Raw genomic sequence first — 20,044 nt, 5'->3', positions numbered from 1 at the left:
ACCTTAGATAAGTTACTTAACCTACTAGTTTCTTCATCTGTGATAGGGAGCTAATAATGTTAATTTGTAAGGTTTGTTTTTTTTTTTAGATGTTGGGGGTAGGAGTTTATTAATTAATTAATTTATTTTTGCTGTGTTGGGTCTTCGTTTCTGTGCGAGGGCTTTCTCTACTTGTGGCAAGCGGGGGCCACTCTTCATCGCGGTGCACAGACCTCTCACTATCGTGGCCTCTCTTGTTGCGGAGCACAGGCTCCAGACGCGCAGGCTCAGTACTTGTGGCTCACGGGCCTAGTTGCTCTGCGGCATGTGGGATCCTCCCAGACCAGGGCTCGAACCCGTGTCCCCTGCATTAGCAGGCAGATTCTCAACCACTGCGCCACCAGGGAAGCCCCTGTAAGATTTTTATAATAACTAAACCAAGTGCTTGTGCCTGACCCACAGAGGCAGATCCAAGTTTCATGGAGCCTGAGGTTATATAATTTGGGAGACCGTCTTTAAGAAAAATAATAAAAAATTAGGAATGCAAAATTGGCATGGTAATGAATATTTAGAGTGAGGAAATAAGTCATAAATAACAAAAGTTTTTAAAGCACAAAACCCCCCAAAATAAAACATTTTAAAAAATTAGTTGCCGCTCACATCACTGTCATACTTTTTTCCCCCCGACAGTTTTTTGGCTACATTCCCTTTGACTGCCTTTCCATAGGGCAGCAATTTTGCAATACTTTCTATAGCGAGAATAGAAAAGAGAATAGAAAAGAGAATTTTCTCTCGCATGTTGTTTTGTTTCATATCATTATAGTTTAGAAAAGTGTCTCAGCTTTACAGCTCACTATTGGCAATGTCCTGTCAATTCTTCAAGTGTTTTTCATATGTGAGCTGTAATATTGGGAAGAATATGCCACAGACCGGCTTCTTGGCATTCATTTCACATGTCGCTTCTTTTTACTAGACCCACACTCTAGTAATTTGGGGGATCAGCAAAGTGAGAGAGCTCTGGACACCGCAGATGGAAAGACTACTGGGGCTGCCCTGTCCACATGGTGGCTCAGCACATGTGGATCACTTTGGTGCACAACACACTTCACCACAATGTGTGGGAATCTTGGTGAGACAGAACAGTTACTCCGAGCTAGTTCATTAATATACTTACGTATTAGAACCTCTTCACGTTTGAATCTCTGCTTTCCCTTTTCAGAAAAAAAAAAAACCCACCATAAACAGCTTTATTGGTGTCATTTATATACCACAAATTTCACTCAAAGTGTACAAATGATTTTCAGCAAATTTACAGACATGCAATAATCTCCACAATCCAGTCAATTTAGGACATTTCCATCACCCCAAAAAAGATTCCTCACGCTTGTTTGCCTCACTCCCAACTTACAGCCCCAGGCAACTACTAATCTACTTTCCATCTCTATAGATTTGCCCTTTCTGGACATCTTATATAAATGGAATCACATTGGGTTTTTTTGTTTGTTTGTTTGTTTTGCGGGTACGTGGGCCTCTCACTGCTGTGGCCTCTTCCGTTGCGGAGCACAGGCTCCGGACACGCAGGCTCAGCGGCCATGGCTCACGGGCCCAGCCACTCCGCTGCATGTGGGATCTTCCCGGACTGGGGCACAAACCTGCGTCCCCGGCATCGGCAGGCGGACTCTCAACCACTGCGCCACCAGGGAAGCCCACATTGGTTGTTTTAAAGGCCCTTCCTGTACCTGTTTTCCGTCTCTTTAGTCCTGAGATCTCTGATCCTTGTCCTACAGCCCTGGCAGGGCTCTTTCTTCTCTGCATATTGTTATCCTTCCTATCTGGAGCCTACTGTTCTACTGTTCTACTCTCTGGTTCTATGGATTTGACTTTTTTAGCTCCCACATATAAGAGAGATCATATAGTATTTGTCTTTCTGACTTATTAGCATAATGTCCTTCAGGTTTATCTATATTGTCAAAATGGCAGGATTTCCTTCTACTTTATCGGTGAATAATATCCCATTATATATATGAACAACATCTATATATCATTTTCTTTGTCCATTCATCCTTTGATGGACACTTGGGTTGTTTCCATATTATGGCTACAGGAGAAAAGGGAACTCTTGTACACTGCTGGTGGGAATGTAAATTGGTGCAGCCATTATGGAAAGCAGTATAATGGTTCCTCAAAAAATTAAAAGAGAACTACCATATAGATCCGGCAATCCCACTACTAGATATGTATCCAAAAGAAATGAAATAAGTATCTCAAAAAGATACCTGCATCCCCATGTTTATTGCAGCTTTATTCACGGTAGACAAATCTCTTTCATTTGGAGCACTAGCAGATAGAAGGAAAGGACTCAGGTAAGGTAAATTACTTCCCACGTGGACTTAATGTTTAATGCGTCACTATCTGTGCAGGGCAACGGTATTTTGAAACACAGATGCTCATTAACACATATGAATCAGCCTTAAGTGGTGACAAAGGTTTTGCTATCATAGAAACTTACATCTTTTTTTCAATAAAGAAAGGAGATCGTCATCAGGTGAGATTTGCCACTTGTTGTACTGTTTGCTAGCTTTGACTCATTAACTCAAGCCTCTTGCAGATTCAGCAAATAACAATATGGGATGCCCAGCTAAATTTAATTACAGATAATCAATAAATAATTTAGTATATCCCAAATATTTCATAGAAAAGTATAAGTGTGACCCATGCAATATTTGGGACATACTTATGCTAAAAAATATTATTTTTTGTTTATCTGAAAATCAAATTTAACTGGGCATTCTGTATTTTATCTAGCAACTCTGTTGTAAGTAAGCTATTTGAAAGTTGGACTAGGTTGCTCTTAAATGGTTTGTGTTTGTTTTCACAAACAAAAAGTCTCCAAGACAAAACATTAGATTTCCCAGCTGTCGAGAAGACAGTTCCTGTTCCTTAGCTCCTTCAGTTAAAAACGTGCTGCAAAGGAGAAGCCAATTCGACTGTGGGAGAGCTCATCCCAAAGAGCTCTGGGTGGGTCACCGCAAACGTCTGGCAGAAGTAGGTCTGGGGTGACCGTCACAGCGCTCAACAATGAGCAGCGCAGCCCGCAGCCCGCAGCCCGCAGCCCGCAGCCCGCACTGAGCCAACTGAGACGTGGCGCCTTTGTGGACCTGCTTCTCTCCCTCCTTTCCTCTCAGTCCAGGAGGGAAACTTTCAGAGAGACCCTGCCTCTCTCCAGATGGCCACTCAGGCCCGCGCCTCCCTGCCGGCGGGGTGGAAGGCAGCAGACGGCCCCAAGGGCACTGAGTACCAAGCATTACTCGCGAGTTTTGAAATCAACAGCCCGCAAGGTGCGAGGGGCCCGCTCTCGTTCATTTCAGAAGGGGCTTCCACTGGAAGAAGCGAGGCCGTCCCAGCGTCCGCGCTGCCCCTGGAAACCCGAGATGCGAAGGGCGGTTCCCCCGCGCTCTCTTTCTCTCCCCGTTCCGTTTTAAAATTTTGGTCGGAGGAAAGAAAACAGTCTAGCGCCCAGTTGCGTGCGAAGACGAGGAGAGAAGAGTGACACACCCGCCCTTTAGCCCGCCCCGCGCTGCGCTTCGCTGGGAGGCGGGGGCCCGGCGAGGCTGCGCCCACCGGGAACGCCCTCTCCCAGTCTTCCGGCTCGGAGGATGGCCCGCTGACTGGGGCGGGAGCGCTGCGCCGGGCGGAATGATGCTTCGCAGGGGCCCCTGGCCCTGGCGCGCGCGTCTGCTGCAGACCCCAGGAACCCAAGGCCGAACGCATCCGCAACCGCCGATGCCCCAGGTTAAGGCCGAGCCCGGCGGGGGTCGGGGGGGAGCTGGGGGGAGGCGGCTGGAAAAGTTTGCGTGGGGCAACTTCCGCGGGAGCGAAAGCCCGGCGGCCGGGACGTTCACTGCGTTTTGCTGGCTCCCCGGTTTAGCGCGCGGGAGGACCCCGACAGGTGGTCGCCCGGGCCGCGGAAGTGGGCCCCGGGGTCCAAAGTCGGGGTCACCCCCAGGGGCCGAGGGAAGGAAAGGCCAGGAAGGAAAGGACGTGCGTCGGCGCATCACCTCGGTTAAGTTGGGGTGCGGGGACCATGGGGCTGCGGCCCGGGGAGCGGCACAGTTACCCCGGCAGGCAGTTTCTCCGCGTCTAAACTACGGTCTTGAATAAGTTTTCAGAGCCGTTTTGCTGTCGGCTCGATCGTCGGTGCCGAAATGGCCGAAAAGGGCTAAGAAAACGGTAGCGCGAGCAGAGTGAGTGCCCCGAGTGTGCACTGTCGTAGGAGAGTGGAATTTCCATCCTGAAAACCGCGAGCACCTCCCTTTCAAAGAGGGAAGAAAAATTCGCGTTTTGTTCCGAGACTTGAGAGTCGGGGGAATCATGAGTGTGTGTTGGTGGGTAACGGTTGGCCTGACACAGTTGTATTGTGGTCTGTGAAGAGCCGTCGCTTGGGAGGAGGGAGGAGAGTGGATGTGCACTAAAAAAAGACACAGGAAGACGGGGGAAAGTACTGATTGTAACTGGGATTGTGATGGAGCCTGACAGGCGCCCAGGAGCCCAAACTCTGAGCCTGATGAGGAAAGACAGCCTTTAAACTAGAGCCTTCCAGGTGTGCGCGGTTGCGGAGAGCGTGGTTTGCGTTTTAGTTCCCAGCACCGCCTCCCCACCCTCATAAATCAGTTTCAGATTGTTAACCGGGAAAAGATTTATTTTTTCTTCCAGTTGTGCACTTTGCAAGAAGAGCAGAAAGTAAGCGATGTCATTACCAGTATCTTGTCACTTTCACGTCCTTTTAATTTTTCTCTTTTTTCCCCCGTCCATCTCTCTCAGGGCTTCAGAGTTTGGAATGGTTGGAGAAATGTTTAAGTGCATTTTTAAAATGCCTTCCCTGAATGTTAGAAAGGGAATGAGGAAGGGCATTTTGTTCCTTATAACTAGGACAGGGGCAAACTCCTTAAAATGTAAAAGGGTAGACTTAATAGACTAATGGGAGAGAGAGGCTTTTTTCATTTTGTGAAATTTGTGTTTTTATTATAAATGTTGCACTTTACAGTCAAAGATATGCTAAACAGTAAGACAACCCGATACAAGGAACCCCCTTCACTGTACACCATTTAAACTTAAATGATTGATTCACTTTTCTGTTAAATCTATTTAACATTTTGAGTAGAATGTTTATGGATCCTAAGACTGGCTGCTCTTGCTCAGATTATCAACTCTAAACTCTTCATGTTTCCCACCTGATGCTCTCCAGGGTCGTGCCATTGCATGCCCCAGCAGGAATTGGATACTCTTTTAAAAGAGGTCGAAAGTGATACAGTGGGGCTTATTAGGCTTAATCATAGGGGAATCATCTTAAGAAGCCTTATGTTTGTGTCTAATCTGCAGATTTTTGTTTTAGGTCTTGACTGTCCATGCTATTAAGTCAATTGGCTGAACCTTAGAAATAGAAATGTTTCCATCATTTCACTTGTCTGATTAAAGACCCCCAAAGGATAAAGAGAAACTTTGAGTGTGCTTCTTTATATGCTCTTTGAAATTGTACCATAAAGAAACGGACAGAAATATCCTGGCTGCCTAGGAGTTTTAGGTAGGGCTACTAAACCATTTTCTGCAAGTCAGATTAACTGGTTGTAGGGACATCTTTCATTCTAAGGTCTCACTGTTTTGTGATTGCTCCATTTGATATGAAAAGTCCTGTGGCTAAAGACAGGTGTTATTTCCATACATTTTTGCTGTAAACATTCAGATCCCTAGAGCCTCTGAAAGCAGCAGGAAAAAAAGAAGTGATACATGTGACCTGACAGCTCATGAAATCCTAGCTTGAAAGGACTTGTCATTAATAGTATCTCAAGTAAGCATTCCCAGTTATATTTGGCCTCTTCTGAAAGGAGTGCGCCTTAGAGGAGCATTTAGTGATTTTGAAAAATAGACAGTTTTTATGCTTCACATGGTAGGTGAGTAATTGCCAGTGTTTTTTTGGGTAGAAAAAAAGTTTGTCAACATGAGTATGTTTAGTATAGCAGAATTGCGCTTTTTTTTAAAAAATTTATTTATTTATTATTTTTGGCTGTGTTGGGTCTTCGTTTCTGTGCGAGGGCTTTCTCTAGTTGCGGCGAGCGGGGGCCACTCTTCATCGCGGTGCGCGGGCCTCTCACTGTCGCGGCCTCTCTTGTTTCAGAGCACAGACTCCAGATGCACAGGCTCAGTAGTTGTGGCTCATGGGTCCAGTTGCTCCGCGGCATGTGGGATCTTCCCAGACCAGGGCTCGAACCCGTGTCCCCTGCATCGGCAGGTGGACTCCCAACCACAGCGCCACCAGGGAAGCCCAGAATTGCTTTTTAAAGGACATTAGTCTGAAGCATAAGAGAGCCAGAGCACACCATATTACCTGTGGCCAAGGCATGGCCTGTTGTCCATGGTTACGTTCCAGTCTCAGCATCTCTGCTTCTTTGCAGCGCTGTGGCTGAGTGGTTGTCCCAGCAATCCACAGCTCCTGCTGGCCTGTCTTGTTCTCCAGGACACAGCTTTGAGTGATCATGGTGCCTGATAAATTATCACTAAACAGAAAGCTCTTGCCTGATTGTGCCTTTCTTAATTTGGTTCTTCTGCTACTTAGTTGGAGAGACTCCCTGATGTGATTTCAAGCCGCCAGTACAGTATTTGGGTCCCTACATTGGCTATGTTTAAAATTTTTAAAAAATCAGGTGTACTTTGCAGAGAAGTTTAAGTATTGAGTGTGTGGTGTTTTTTTTAACTCATAGAAACAAAGCATATACATGTTATAATGCCACCACCAAATGTTAATTTAGAAGTTGTTTTCATCTTTTGAATTTAATAAACATGTCATCCTCGTTTGACACGTTCCTATGATTCTGCCTCATGTGTTTGTAACGGGTGCGCTGTGTACCATAATCCTCATTTCAGAGCTCTCTCCTGAGGACAGTGGTTGATTTGTATCTTGGTGATTGTACTTACATTGTAGAAAAGACATGGATGCTTTGGTCTCAAAGTAGTTTAAGACCGGTTTGTCTATTAAATGTTAAACATTACTACCTTCCCGGCACTTAGGTATTAGGGCTGGGTCTTTCGTTTGCTTGTTTTTGGTTTACTTTACTGTTTATTGCAATTTACCAGTATTCTGTTTTACAGCGAGCTCTAAGCTGGGAAATCATTTTGTGGCTTGGCAGATAAATATTTGTTGAATGAGGTCCCTATGAAGCTACGGTAGAAAACCAGAGGCTCAATTTGGTTAATCTAATAGCTTTATAAAACCAGATGTATTTACTTCATAGAATAGAAATGAGCAGCTAATTCAGTTGGTGTTAGGCAACTGGGACATCTGAGGGCTAACCCGGCCCTGCCACTTAGCTCCTGAAGTTAGCCAAGTCATTCAGTCTACTTTGAGCCCGTTTTACTCCCTTTTCAAAACAAGGTTTGTCTAAGTGGTCTCAAAAGCCCTTTCCATCTCTAAAATTGCCATTTTGTTATTTTGCTGCGGGTTGTAAATATTATAAAATAATAAAATATTGTCAGTGTCAGAATGTTTGTCTTAATGGTTGAAAATCCTCTTTTATGATCTTAGGCAGCCAGTAAAGTGGCAGTTTTAACTAATGATTGTAATAACTTTTCCCCTTTAAAAAGAAATTGGAATTTATTTGACATGGGGCGAGCATGGCATAATAGTATTCTCTAAGGAATTAAGAATTGTCTTGCTCTAATACTTAATTCTGTCATGGCCAGTGATGTCAACTGTGACTTGTTGCTTAGTCAAGAGAATCTAGCATTAGAACCCTAAAGCCATTATAGAGTAGACATCTTGGCCTAACGTACAGGCTATAAACCAATAGATAATAAAATAGCATTATCTTAGCTATATTCTAGATGTATCTAATTTTTGACCCCATTTAACTTACCACAGTATTAATTTTCCTGGTTTTTAAAACAAATACCAGCTCTGTTCTCTGAGCTAGGTATTTAGACTGCGTGGTATGGGATCTCGCACCCAAATGTTTTACTAAACGTTCCTCATTGGCGTACCTTTTAAGAAACAGGCCTGGGAAAACTGGTAGTCAGTTAAGAGGTACTCTTTACGAGGACCCATGAAAGAAACTGCTGTCTAGTCTTAGTCTTAGAATTGGGTTTCTCCTGAACTGATTTGGGGTTTATTATGCAGTGAGGTATACAGCCACAGGTGTTCTCTCTACGCACTGGCTGCCAGAAAGCTTACGGTCAGATTTTCAACCCATCTTCTAACAAATGTTTAAGACCTTGTGACACGCCTTTTATGTATTTACCATACTTATGGTTTCATCCTCTCTGCCTTCATTTTTCCCTCCATGCATATCCTCACTCATTTTTCTGTGATCTCTTGTAATGGGAAAAAGTGGTGCATAAATAAGATTTTATTAAATTTCAAAAGTCAGCTCTTTGGCGTTCGAACAAATATGTTCTACGTAGTTAATGGCGGAAGCCTGCTTAGTGCTTCACTCACAGAAAGTGTTCCACACATACTGACTGCACTGAATTGAGTTGCTCTAAGAATCTACTTTTGATGCCATGGTTCTCTTTTTGTTTTAATTGAGATTTAATTCACAAATACTGTTGTCTCTTAAAGGTGGTGGTTACTCTCCTCTCACCTTTTTTCTTCTTACCACCCTCACCTGTTCTAAATCTTCCTCTTTCCTTGCCACCTCCACTTTCCTCACCTGGGTAAAAATCGAGTTTGGGTCAACTACTAAGTCCTGTGAAATCTCTTAATTCTGCGTTTCCTATGTAAATTAACTCATAAATGATGTTATTTGATTTTACATCACTTTAACCTTAGTTTGCAGGAATGGAGGGCATGCAGTCCAGGCTTTTGTTTGACAGCTCTTTTGAGGATAATTAGAGCTCAATGTAGGATTCACAATACTGGTGAGAAATGATATGTGAAACCTGCACTATCAGCAAAGTCCATTGAAGAGAATATCTCTGATTTGAGGGCCAGAAATAGGGAGCAGTGAAAAGAGAGGCGAGAGATGGAGCTAGAGTTGAAATTGTTATAGCCTGTGAGCAGAAATAAGAAGTAACATAAAACATTGACCCTCATGTTAAGAAACTGACAGGTACACAAGGTTTTATTGTGGCAGACTTAAGGGAGGAAAAAGTCTTCAAGATTGACAAGGGTCACACCATGAATCTGGGTTCTGTCTGCGGGTCTTACGGTATTTACCAGGTTGAGTAGGCGGTTTGGTTTATAAAAGTGCTGTGGGCACAGGTGGTAATCCTAAAATATTTAACTCCACTGGGAACTCTCAATTATTTTGTTGTAGTAGGAGTGTTTTTATAATGAATGCATTGCTCAAATCTCATTTCTGGGACCAAAAGATGGATTTGCTTATTTTCAACCTCTTAGGCATAACAATAAATAATAAATGCCCTGAACCTGTTTGGAGGAAAGAAGTTATCATTCTTCTTGATGAATTCTTGTTGTTTTTCTGACCATGTGTGTTGGTGTGTGTGTGTGTTCACGTGTGGCTGTCTCTTTTGTTAAATATTTTGTTTTGGTATATAAGTTTCCCTAGTAGGGGAGTGGGCTATTTGAAGAGGGGATTTTAAAAGCTGTTGATGAATAACTGCTTTTTCCGCCAGTAATGCAACTGGAATACAAGTGTGCATTTTTATTAGAGAGACTGACAGTAATGTGGCCATAAACCTGAAAAACAATTTTTTTAGAAAATGTGTGCAAACAGATCAGCATAGCATTGGCTGTCGAAGCCCTTGCTAGAGGATATATGTTGTGACATTTTATAGTCTGATAACTCATTTCTGCAACTCTGCTTTGGGAATGTTTCAGATAGCACATCATGAAGCAATTTTCGTTTTTCAGGAGAAAGTATGGTTTCTTTTGACCTTGTAAATACGCTTTTGTGGGTTTGTTATTAGCCAAACCAAGGTAAGCCAACTGTAAAACATAAGCAACAGATGATCCAGAAATCGTGTGGCTTCATCCCTCCAGTCCCACCTGCCACTCCATGCCCTGCGAGGCCTCCATCTGGCCACGATGGACTAATACCTCTCCTGTGGCTTGTCCCTGGTGGCGTTTATGATGCTCCCTGGGCAGCGTTGCTCCCGCCCCCATCACCCTCCCTCTTCACCTTCCTGAATTCTCATCCCCCAAGGCTGAGTTCCAATACCCACCCACCCCCACCTCACCCCAGTTTTTAATGTGGTTTGTGCAGGTGTCTGCCGGCAGAATTAATTACACCTTCCTTTTCACTCCCACGGTAACTGCAGTACTTCATCTTACCCTGTATTATAGTTATTGGGTTCATATGATTTTCCCACCTGGATTCTCTCAGCCCTTTGGTTGTTTTTTAATTTTTATTTTATATGGGCGTATAGTTGATTAACAATGTTGTGTTAGTCTCAGGTGTACAGCAAAGTGATTCAGTTATGCATATACATGTATCTATTCTTTTTCAAATTCTTTTCCCATTTAGGTTATTACAGAATATTGAGCAGAGTTCCCTGTGCTCCACAGTAGGTCCTTGTTGGTTATCTATTTTAACTATAGCAGTGTACACATGTCAATCCCAAATTTCTCCTTATCTCTGATGGCTTCTGCCCCATCACAGTAGGTGCATAATAAATGCTTGTTGGGTAGAGGAATGAAGGGATAGATGATAAAGAACTCAATATCATATAGACTCCTTAATGGTGTATTCTCTTCAGGTCTGAACTTCTCAATTTCCTCTTCCCCACTGACTCTAGCCAGGGGGGGCACCTAAGTCGTTATTATCCACCTTTTGTGATATGGGGCTTGAATATGGAAGATTTTTTAAAGTTAATCAAAGTAATCTTTGTATGTGTTGTATTTTCTAGTGAAAGAAAGCAGCCTTCAATTATATTTGGTTAATTGTTTTGTTGTAGATATGCTTTCACGTCAGGATTTTTAAAGGACATAATCAACATAGTTTAGTGAAACATAAATTCTGTAAGGACAACCTGGCGTGTAAGTGTTTTCTTGGCTGTTCTGAAAGTGTGGTGGTGATTTAGGATGATTGTTTATATGTGCGGAAGGCAGCGCTCTTCTCCACTGAGGACTTTCCTAAATGGGATTCTCAGAGTGTTAGATCATTGGTACTAAAAGCTCAGTCATGAAAACTTAATAGAATGGTAATTTAATTTATTTATTTATGGCTGCATTGGGTCTTTGTCGCTGTGAGCAGGCCTTCTCCAGTTGCAGCTAGCGGGGGCTACTCTTCGTTGCAGTGCACGGGCTTCTCACTGCGGTGGCTTCTCTTGTTGTGGAGCACGGGCTCTAGGCGCACGGGCTTCAGTAGTTGTGGCCCGTGAGCTCAGTAGTTGTGGCTCGCGGGCACCAGAGCACAGGCTCAGCAGTTGTAGTGCACGAGCTAGAATGGTAATTGTAAAATCAATTATAAAAATTTTTATTTGTAAGATACAATTTTATATTTTCCTGGGCAAAATATAAAATTAACCTTTTGGAAACCGCCCCCCCCCCCCAAAAAAAAGGAATATAATTTTTGACATTGAGAAACATGCAGACCTTTACCTATTACAAGGCCCCCGTTACCACTGCAGAAGCGGGGCATATTTCTCTAGAGCATGGAATTGCCATGAGTAAGATTATCATCCATTGGCCTTCCAGAACTTGGTGGCTGGTTAAGGGAGTGCCTTCAGGGTACATAGCAAAATGTGTTGAATACTGTTGAATGTTCACATATTGGATTGGTAAACCTGTATAGTGGTTGCCATTCATCTCTTTTGCTGTACAGCCTAGAATCTGAGGTCTTTGAATAGGGACTTTTGATAAATCCTGAAGATTCATGCCACTGTCCCAGCATTTCTAGACTTTGGGGACAGAGGGGGTAAACAGGATGGCAGTGGAGGTTCCAGCTGCTACCTGAACTTGTGCTGCCATCACCCTCATGAGCTCTAAGAGCTGGTTCTGGCTTGATTCCTCAGAATGTTTTAGCTGAAAGTTTGGCTTCTATTTCCCCCATCCTGGTGTTAGGTTCGTCTACTCTGAGATGTAGGTGCCACTTCTCATGCTCTTGGTCTTTCGGAGCCAAGCCCTGGTCTGTCGCATTTTAATTGCTCATATTTCCCTTGTGTCTAAAGTGGGTTTTGACTCTTATCTAAGCCCTGAGATCTCAGTGGAGGAGTTGTGGTGCTTCATGCTAGATCTGAAAGCTTGCAGAGAAGATCCTTAAAAGTTATGGGGAAGACAAGACACGTAAAAGAGATACATACGTGTTCATTCACCAGTTGGCTCATGAGAGTCAAACATCAGAGACAAATACTAAAAGAATTCAGAGAAGAAACATCATTAGAAATTGAAGAGATGAAAAGAGGTAAGATTTTGACTAAGCTCTGAGAGCAGGGTAAGGAAGGGTTTAGCAGACATTTTTGGAGTAGGAAGAATGGGCATAAGCACAGAGGGTGGAATCTGAAAGGAGTTGGGGGTCTAGTAAGCACTCTGATGAGGCAGCAGGAAGTATTCTCTGGGAAGTATGGTCCTTGATTTGACTTGTATTAGAGCTTTAGATACCATATTAAAACCTTATAGGAATTATGTTTATTAAATTAAACTCTGTATCACAAACTGATATCCTGTAGGATATTGATTCCTAGGATGTTAATAGATGTTTCAGAAAAACAAATTCCCTCTTCTTATAAGTTTGAAGAATTCTGGGTTAAGCCATACCAAGTTAGATGTGTTCCTTCACTACGTACCTTTGCTAATGGGCATTGGGACGATCTGAGAGCAGGAAGGAGGTTGATCACAGATCTCTGTTACGCCGCAGCATTCCTAGTAACTTCTCCCAGGAGAGTGGTCGACCGGATACAGTTTGGAGAGCACTGCATTAAAAAATTAGATTGGGGATGGATTATGTTGAAAAACACAAGCGATCCTCTTACTTCCGAGCCTATTTCCTCAGGTATAACTAATCTTGCCACTCCAGCTCTAGTGTATTGGACCATTCCTAGATACTACGTTCTTCAGCCTTCTTTGCAGCTAGCGTGTGACCAAGTTCTGGATATCTCATGTGACATAGAAGTGTAATTTCTGTTCACATCCTTAATTAGGAAACTGATTTCTCTCTTCTACCTTTTACTCTCTCCCATGGGCTGCAATGTAGATGTGGAAGGGGTGAGCCAGCCTGGACCCTGTGGAGGCATATAACCCTCTAGCTGATGGTGGGACAACTAGATAGAAGTGACCTGCATCCCTGGATGGCATTAGTGTCCTCTTACCCTCAACTGCCTACCTACCAGAAAAACAAACATCTCTCTTGAGTCCCACGTGCTTCTAGGTCTCTTTGTTACAGCAGCTTAGCTTGTGCCTTATCTTGTCCGGTGGAAGAGCAGCCCAACCAGAAGTCTCTGAATGGAAGGATTAAAGCAGAAGAGCAGGAAAAGAAAAAAAAGGAGAAAAGCCAGAGGCATTATGAGACCGATGCTATTGGAGGCTCACAGAAAGCAGTACTACAAAAGCCCAAAGCATGGTTGCTGATGGTTGAAACTTGAAGTTGAAAAACAACCAATTCGTGGATGGAATATGTTTTATAGAGCATAAATAACAGTTTGCCTTGTGCTGTCTCCACCTGCCATGCCGATGTTCTATTCCTGGTTAAAAGTCTGACCTTGGCTTCACCATTTTCATAAATAAAACCTGTCTTGATTACTAGATGGAAATCATCTTTCCTCCTTTTTTTTTGAAATTGAGATAGAATTGACATATAACATTACATTAGTTTTAGGTGTATAGTATAATAATTTGATATTTGTATGTGTTATGAAAAGATCATCACAATAAGTCCAGTTAACATCCATCACCATACATAGTTACAATTTGTTTTCATGTGATAAGAATTTTTAGGATTTACTCTTAGCAACTTTCAAATATACAGTGCAGTATTATTAACTATAGTCCCCATGCTGTGTATTACATCCCCAGGACTTATTTATTTTATAACTACAAGTTTGTACCTTCTGACCTCCTTCATCCATTTCACCCACCCCTCAAGTGGCAGGATTTCCTTCTTTTTATAGCTGAATAATATTCCATTGTGTATATGTACACCATATTTTCTCTATCCATTCATCCATTGTTGGACACTAAGGTTGTCTTCATGTTTTAGCTATTATAAATGATGCTGCAGTGAACATGGGGGTGCAGATATCTTTTCCAGTTAGTGTTTTCATTTCCACTTCCCAGAAATGGAATTGCTGGATCCTATGATAGTTCTATTTTTAATTGTTTGAGGACCCTCCATACTGTTCTCCATAGTGGCTGCACCAATTTACAGTCCCACCAGCAGCGCAGGAGGGTTCCCTTTTCACCTCCTCACCACCGCTTGTTATTTCTTGTCTTTTTGAATGGAGCCACTCTAACAGGTATGAGGAGGTACTTCATTGTGGTTTTGATTTTCATTTCTCTGATGATTAGTGATGTTGAGCACCTTTTCCTGTACATATTGCCATTTGTGTATCTTCTTTGGAAAAATGTATACTCAGGCCCTCTGCCCATTTTTTTTCCCCATCTTTCCTTCTTGTGTCTGCCTAGTTGCCTCATTTTACTACTCGTTTGGTACTTGTACACTCCCTTCTGTCAGGGCTTTTTGTGTCTGTATCTTACCAGCATGCCTGCTCCGCCATGAATATTCTTTTTCTCTGTACACTAGTAATTGCTGAAGAGTAAGTACCATATCTTTAAAATTTTTGGAGCCATATATATATATTTATATATCTTGGTTTTTCTTATTCTGCTAGTACAGGTGCTTGTAGTGGTGCTAAACGAATGACGTATAAGAAGATAGCTGCCGTTGTCTTTCTGAGAAATGATGTTGGTCTATACCAGGTGTTGGTAAGCGTTTCCTATAAAGGTCCAGATGGTCAACATTTTAGGCTTTGCAGCCTATGAGCTGTCACAACTCCGCAGTGTTGCCGTTGCAGTGTAAAAGCTGCCATGCAGGGCGTGGCTGTGTTCCAATCAACTTTATTTACAAAAATGGCAACGGACCAGATGCAGCCCGTTTGCCAGCTGTAGTTTGCCAGCCCCTGATCTGTGGACTCAATACCAAGATTTTGGCAGTAGTCATAGAAATGTTATTTTAGAAGATGAATCTGGATTTAGTACTCCGGTGTATGTATAGTGGGATGAGGCAAGTGAGTACATTAATAAGGACCAGTCAAGAAGTCATGGTTACTGTACATGGAGCTGAAATCACAGGAACTGGTACACTGGACAAACAAGAGGAAGGATGTGAAGACGTGTAGGAATTCCAGCAGTTCTCCACTATTAGGCTTACATCTAACCGTGAGGCCACAGTGCCTGGCACGTGAGAGAAGAAAGAGGATGGACAGCTGGGACTGAGATAATGAGCTGCTGTCTGAAATCAGGAAGAGGCAGAGTCCTGTGGTGAGTTCTCATTCCTGTGGGAGAGGTGATGGGATGGGTGAAGAGGTGAAGACTTGGCCGAGTAATCTTCAAGAGGCCGTGCATTGGCCCAGGCATTTATTCCAGTCGGTTATTTCTCTTTGGAATTATTTAACCACGGGCGCCATTTGTCTTTCATGTGAATCCAACATTAGAGGTTACAGTCATTATGTATGGTTTTCCTCCATTTCCTTTCCCCAAACCTTTTTTTTTAATGAATTTTCTATTATCTCTGTTGATTAGCATAAGCTGTGCTGCTGAAACAAAAGACTCAACACTACTTGAACTTCTGTATTCTTTAAGTCAGTTTTCTCTCTCTCAGGAAATGGTTCTGAGGTAGCTTTTTAGGTCAGCAGTAGGTCTGCGCCACAGTCATTCAGGGACCCTAAGCTGACCAGTTCCTCTGTCGTCTTCAGCACGTGGCTTCCAAACTCAAAAGAGCATGGAAGGGTTTTTTAGACTTGTGAGGGTTTTCGGGCTAGGCCTGGATATCACATAACGCTTATGTTCATGTTGCATTGAATATTTCATTGAACAGGTCAGATGGCCATATTGAGCTGCAAGGGCGCTGAGAGATACAGTGCTGGCTGGGAGCCACATTCCAGTGAACACTTGGTAACCATGGAAGAAGGGAGATAGGATTTTAGTGGACATTTAGATGTTCTGCTCTATTCCCCTTGACTAGAAACAGGACAGTTTTGCTTTTTGTGAGCACTGAATTTTCAGGGCTCTACTGTGCTTCGTTTGTATGTGTTCTTCAGCAGTAGATATTTACGGGGAAACTATTTCTCCCTGGAAAACTTAAAAAGGAAATGGTGGAAATTCAGCATTTTTAATTTAGGTTAGAACAGGAACATTTGACACTTCGTTGGCTTCATTATAAGCTGCCCTTGGGGCTGTAACTTAATAGGAAAGGGTGTAGTCTCACTTGTACACTCTAAGCTAAGGAAGAGAGAGAAATAAATTCTAATGGTCCAGTTAGGATTTGAAGCCAGAATTCAAGTTTGTGCAATGACACCTGATAAGGAGGAAAAGAAGTATACTTGAGAGAAGATGCTGACAGTATAGTCTTAGGGAAGGACTTCCTTTAGAGGAATTGTGGTGATTAGTAGATAAAGGAGCAATAGTGAAAGTTATAAAAGATCATGCATATCTAGTATATGAATTTAGTGGCATTTCGTAGGCTAGCCTGTTATAAATATGGTCTAAAAAAAGGGAAATCTTAAGTAGATGCTTAGGGTGGTTGAAAGATGCTGAGTCTTTGAATAAAATGTATCTCAGTATATAACAATAGTGAGACTAATCTACTGTAGTTCAGGGCGTATTCAGAAAGAGATTTATTAGTAGGACCTTGTATATTGTCTCCTCACCACATTATTTACTTAATCACATCTTTTTAATCACAGGCTTTTTAATTTTAATTTGTCAGGCTTGGATGTCACTATTGATCAGTCTTAAACATGTAACTTTGACTTTGGAATATTAGAAATGTTTTCCTTTCTCATTGCTTTTCATGCACTTCAACATAGTTATTGTTTTATATAATGAAATGGCTAGATTGTCATAGGTTCCTATGTATTTCTTGAACTTGGACACTATATTGTCTATGAAACATTAAATGAGACTTCAGTGAAAGAGTTGTCCAAAGGGCTGTGTGTGTGTGTATATAATATTATGTAATATATATAATATATATATAAATACATATAATTGGAAATATTATCACCAAAATGAACATATTACAATATTTTGAACTGGGCCTGTGCCTGGCCTGGCAGTATCCAAACATAAAAGATCATCCTAGGTCGTATGGAATTGTCTTTTACTGGAGGCTTCTTATTCTCATTCCATACTGCAGCAGATTAATCTGGGCTATTGCTTTAAGAATAGTAGGGAAGGGCTTCCCTGGTGGCGCAGTGGTTGAGAATCCGCCTGCCGATGCAGGGGACATGGGTTCGTGCCCCAGTCCGGGAAGACCCCACATGCCGCGGAGCGTCTGGGCCCGTGAGCCATGGCCGCTGAGCCTGTGCGTCCGGAGCCTGCGCTCCGCAACGGGAGAGGCCACAACAGTGAGAGGCCCGCGTACTGCAAAAACAAAACAAAAACAACAACAACAACAAAAGAATAGTAGGGAAAAAAACAATTTAGCAGTGCTAGAAAAAGGCAGAGTCTCTCTTGATGGTGGAAAAAAGTATAGGATGAGTAAATCCTGCTTGGTAGTTAGTTGTGTGCATGGGATCTGGGAGTTTCAGTTTACCCACAAGCCACCTCTGAATGTTGAATTTCCAGAACTCTAGTTTGGCTCCTAACTGATTGAAGGGAGGTGCAGAGTCTTAATCACCGGGAGCGATAGTCCCATTACATTGCACCAGGCTTGTCAGACTGCATCGGGGCCTTATGTTTTGTTACTGGGGCAGTGCTTTAGAAGGGACGCTGATAAGCTGGTGGGAGGGAAGTGCATCCAGAAGGCGGTTAAGATGTTGAGGATTTATATCAGAGACGATTTCAGGGAGTGGATATTTTTAATCTGGTGAAAAAGAAGGCAAAGAAGAAGCAAAATCTGTTTTCAAACATCTGAGAAGGTATTATGTGAACGATGTGTCATTCTGGGTTGCTTCAGAGCAAGGAAATTACCCCTAAGGTTGGGCAGAATAGGAGGGCAGAGTTCAGCTTAGTTTAAGAAACTAGGTAAATTCTGCCTGTCCACCAATGCATAGACTGCTTTTTTTTTTTAATTGAGGTATAGTTGATTTACAGTCTTATATTAGTTTCAGGTTTGCAACATAGTGATTTGATATTTTTATAGATTATACTCCATTTAAAGTAATTATAAAATATTGGGAATAATAAAATGTATTCCCTGTTCTGTAGTTTACATCTTTGTATCTTGTTTTATTTTTTAAATAATTTATTTATATTTTACTTCTTATTATATTTCTTATAGTTTACATCTTTGTATCTTGTTTTATTTTTTAAATAATTTATTTATATTTTACTTCTGGCTGCGTTGGGTCTTCGTTGCTGCTCACGGGCTTTCTCTAGTTGTGGAGAGCGGGGACTACTCTTCATTGCAGTGCATGGGCTTCTCATTGCGGTGGCTTCTCTTGTTGCAGAGCACGGGCTCTAGGCGAGTGGGCTTCAGTAGTTGCAGCGTGCGGGCTCTAGGGTGTGCGGGCTTCAGTAGTTGTAGCACACGGGCTCAGTAGCTGTGGCTCACGGGCTCTAGAGGGCAGGCTCAGTAGTTGTGGCGCACGGGCTTAGTTGCTCCACGGCATGTGGGATCTTCCTGGACCAGGACTCGAACCTGTGTCCCGTGCGTTGACAGGTGGATTCTTAGCCACTGCACCACCAGGAGAGTCCGTGTATCTTATTTTAGACCTACTAGTTTATACCTCTTAATCCCCTTTCCTTATCTTGCCCCTCTCCCAACCCCTCTCCCCACTGATAACCACTAGTTTGTTCTCTGTATCTGCAAGTCTGTTTCAGTTTTGTTATATTCATTTGTTTGTTTTATTTTTTAGATTTCACATATAAGTGAAAAAGTACAGTATTTGTTATTTTCTGTCTGACATAACTTCACTAAGCATAATACCCTCCAGGTCCATCCATCTGTTGCAAGTGAAATTTTTCATTCTTTTTTTATGGCTGAGTAATATTCCATTGTGTATATATATGCCAAATCTTCTTTATCCATTCATCTGTTGATGGACTCTTAGTTTGCTTCCATATCTTGGCAATTGTAAATAATGCTGCATGAACATTGGAGTGCATATGTTTTCGAATTAGTGTTTTCATTTTCTTCTGATTTATACCCAGGATTGGAATTGCTGGATCATGTGATAGTTCTATTTTTAATTTTTTGAAGACCCTCCATACTGTTTTCCATAGTGGCCGTACCAATTTACATTCCCACCAACAGTGTACTAGGGTTTCCCTTTTTCCATATCCTTGCCAACATTTATTATTTGTTGTCTTTTTGATGATAGCCATTCTGACAGGCATGAGATGATAGCTCATTGTGCTTTTGATTTTCATTTCTCTGATGATTAGTGATGTTGAACATCTTTTCATGTGCCTGTTGGCCATTTGTTTGTCTTCTTCGGAAAAATGTCCATTCAGGTCTTCTGCCCATTTTTTAATCAGATTGTTTTTTTGATATTGAGTTGTATGAGCTCTTCGTATAGTTTGCATATTAACCCCTTATCAGAAATATCATTTTCACATATCTTCTCCCATTCAGTAGGTTGTCTTTTCATTTTGATGATGGTTTCCTTTGCTGTGCAAAAGCTTTTATGTTTGATTAGGTCCCATTTGTTTATTTTTGCTTTTGTTTCCCTTGCTTGAAGAGACAGATCCAAAAAATATTGGTAAGTTTCTCTGGAAACTTCTTTGCTCTTAAATACACGGTTATAACAGAATTGGCCATCTTAGTAGGACATGACTTTCATTCAACTGGTCACCTGACCGAGGAACTTGGAATTGGGTATAGGATTGCCGTCTCTGCTGGCTGCCCTGTTGAATAGTGGAGTTATACACTTGGAGCTGTTGGGTAATGATCATTTTCTACCCCGTGGACCAGGAAGCAGTGCAAATCATTTTGTAGTGATAAAGCAGAATGACGCT

The 20,044-nt window shown here is 42.3% G+C and overlaps 1 protein-coding gene across 2 annotated transcripts in view; it reads left to right on the top strand.

The window, feature by feature from the left end:
* Positions 1–3,673: 3,673 nt before the first annotated feature.
* Positions 3,674–20,044, top strand: part of MCUB (mitochondrial calcium uniporter dominant negative subunit beta) — a 90,126-nt gene continuing 73,755 nt past the window's right edge. For both annotated transcript variants that reach the window (XM_082838815.1, XM_082838814.1), the window contains exon 1: positions 3,674–3,771. In XM_082838815.1, coding sequence (XP_082694941.1) covers positions 3,676–3,771 — 96 coding nt within the window. In that variant the 5' untranslated portion in view covers positions 3,674–3,675. The remainder of the gene's footprint in view (positions 3,772–20,044) is intronic.

This window comes from Leucopleurus acutus, assembly GCF_964270905.1.
Source record: "Leucopleurus acutus genome assembly, chromosome: 4".
In the NCBI taxonomy this organism is placed as follows: Eukaryota; Metazoa; Chordata; class Mammalia; order Artiodactyla; family Delphinidae; genus Leucopleurus; species Leucopleurus acutus.
This window is presented reverse-complemented; position numbering and strand designations above follow the sequence as displayed.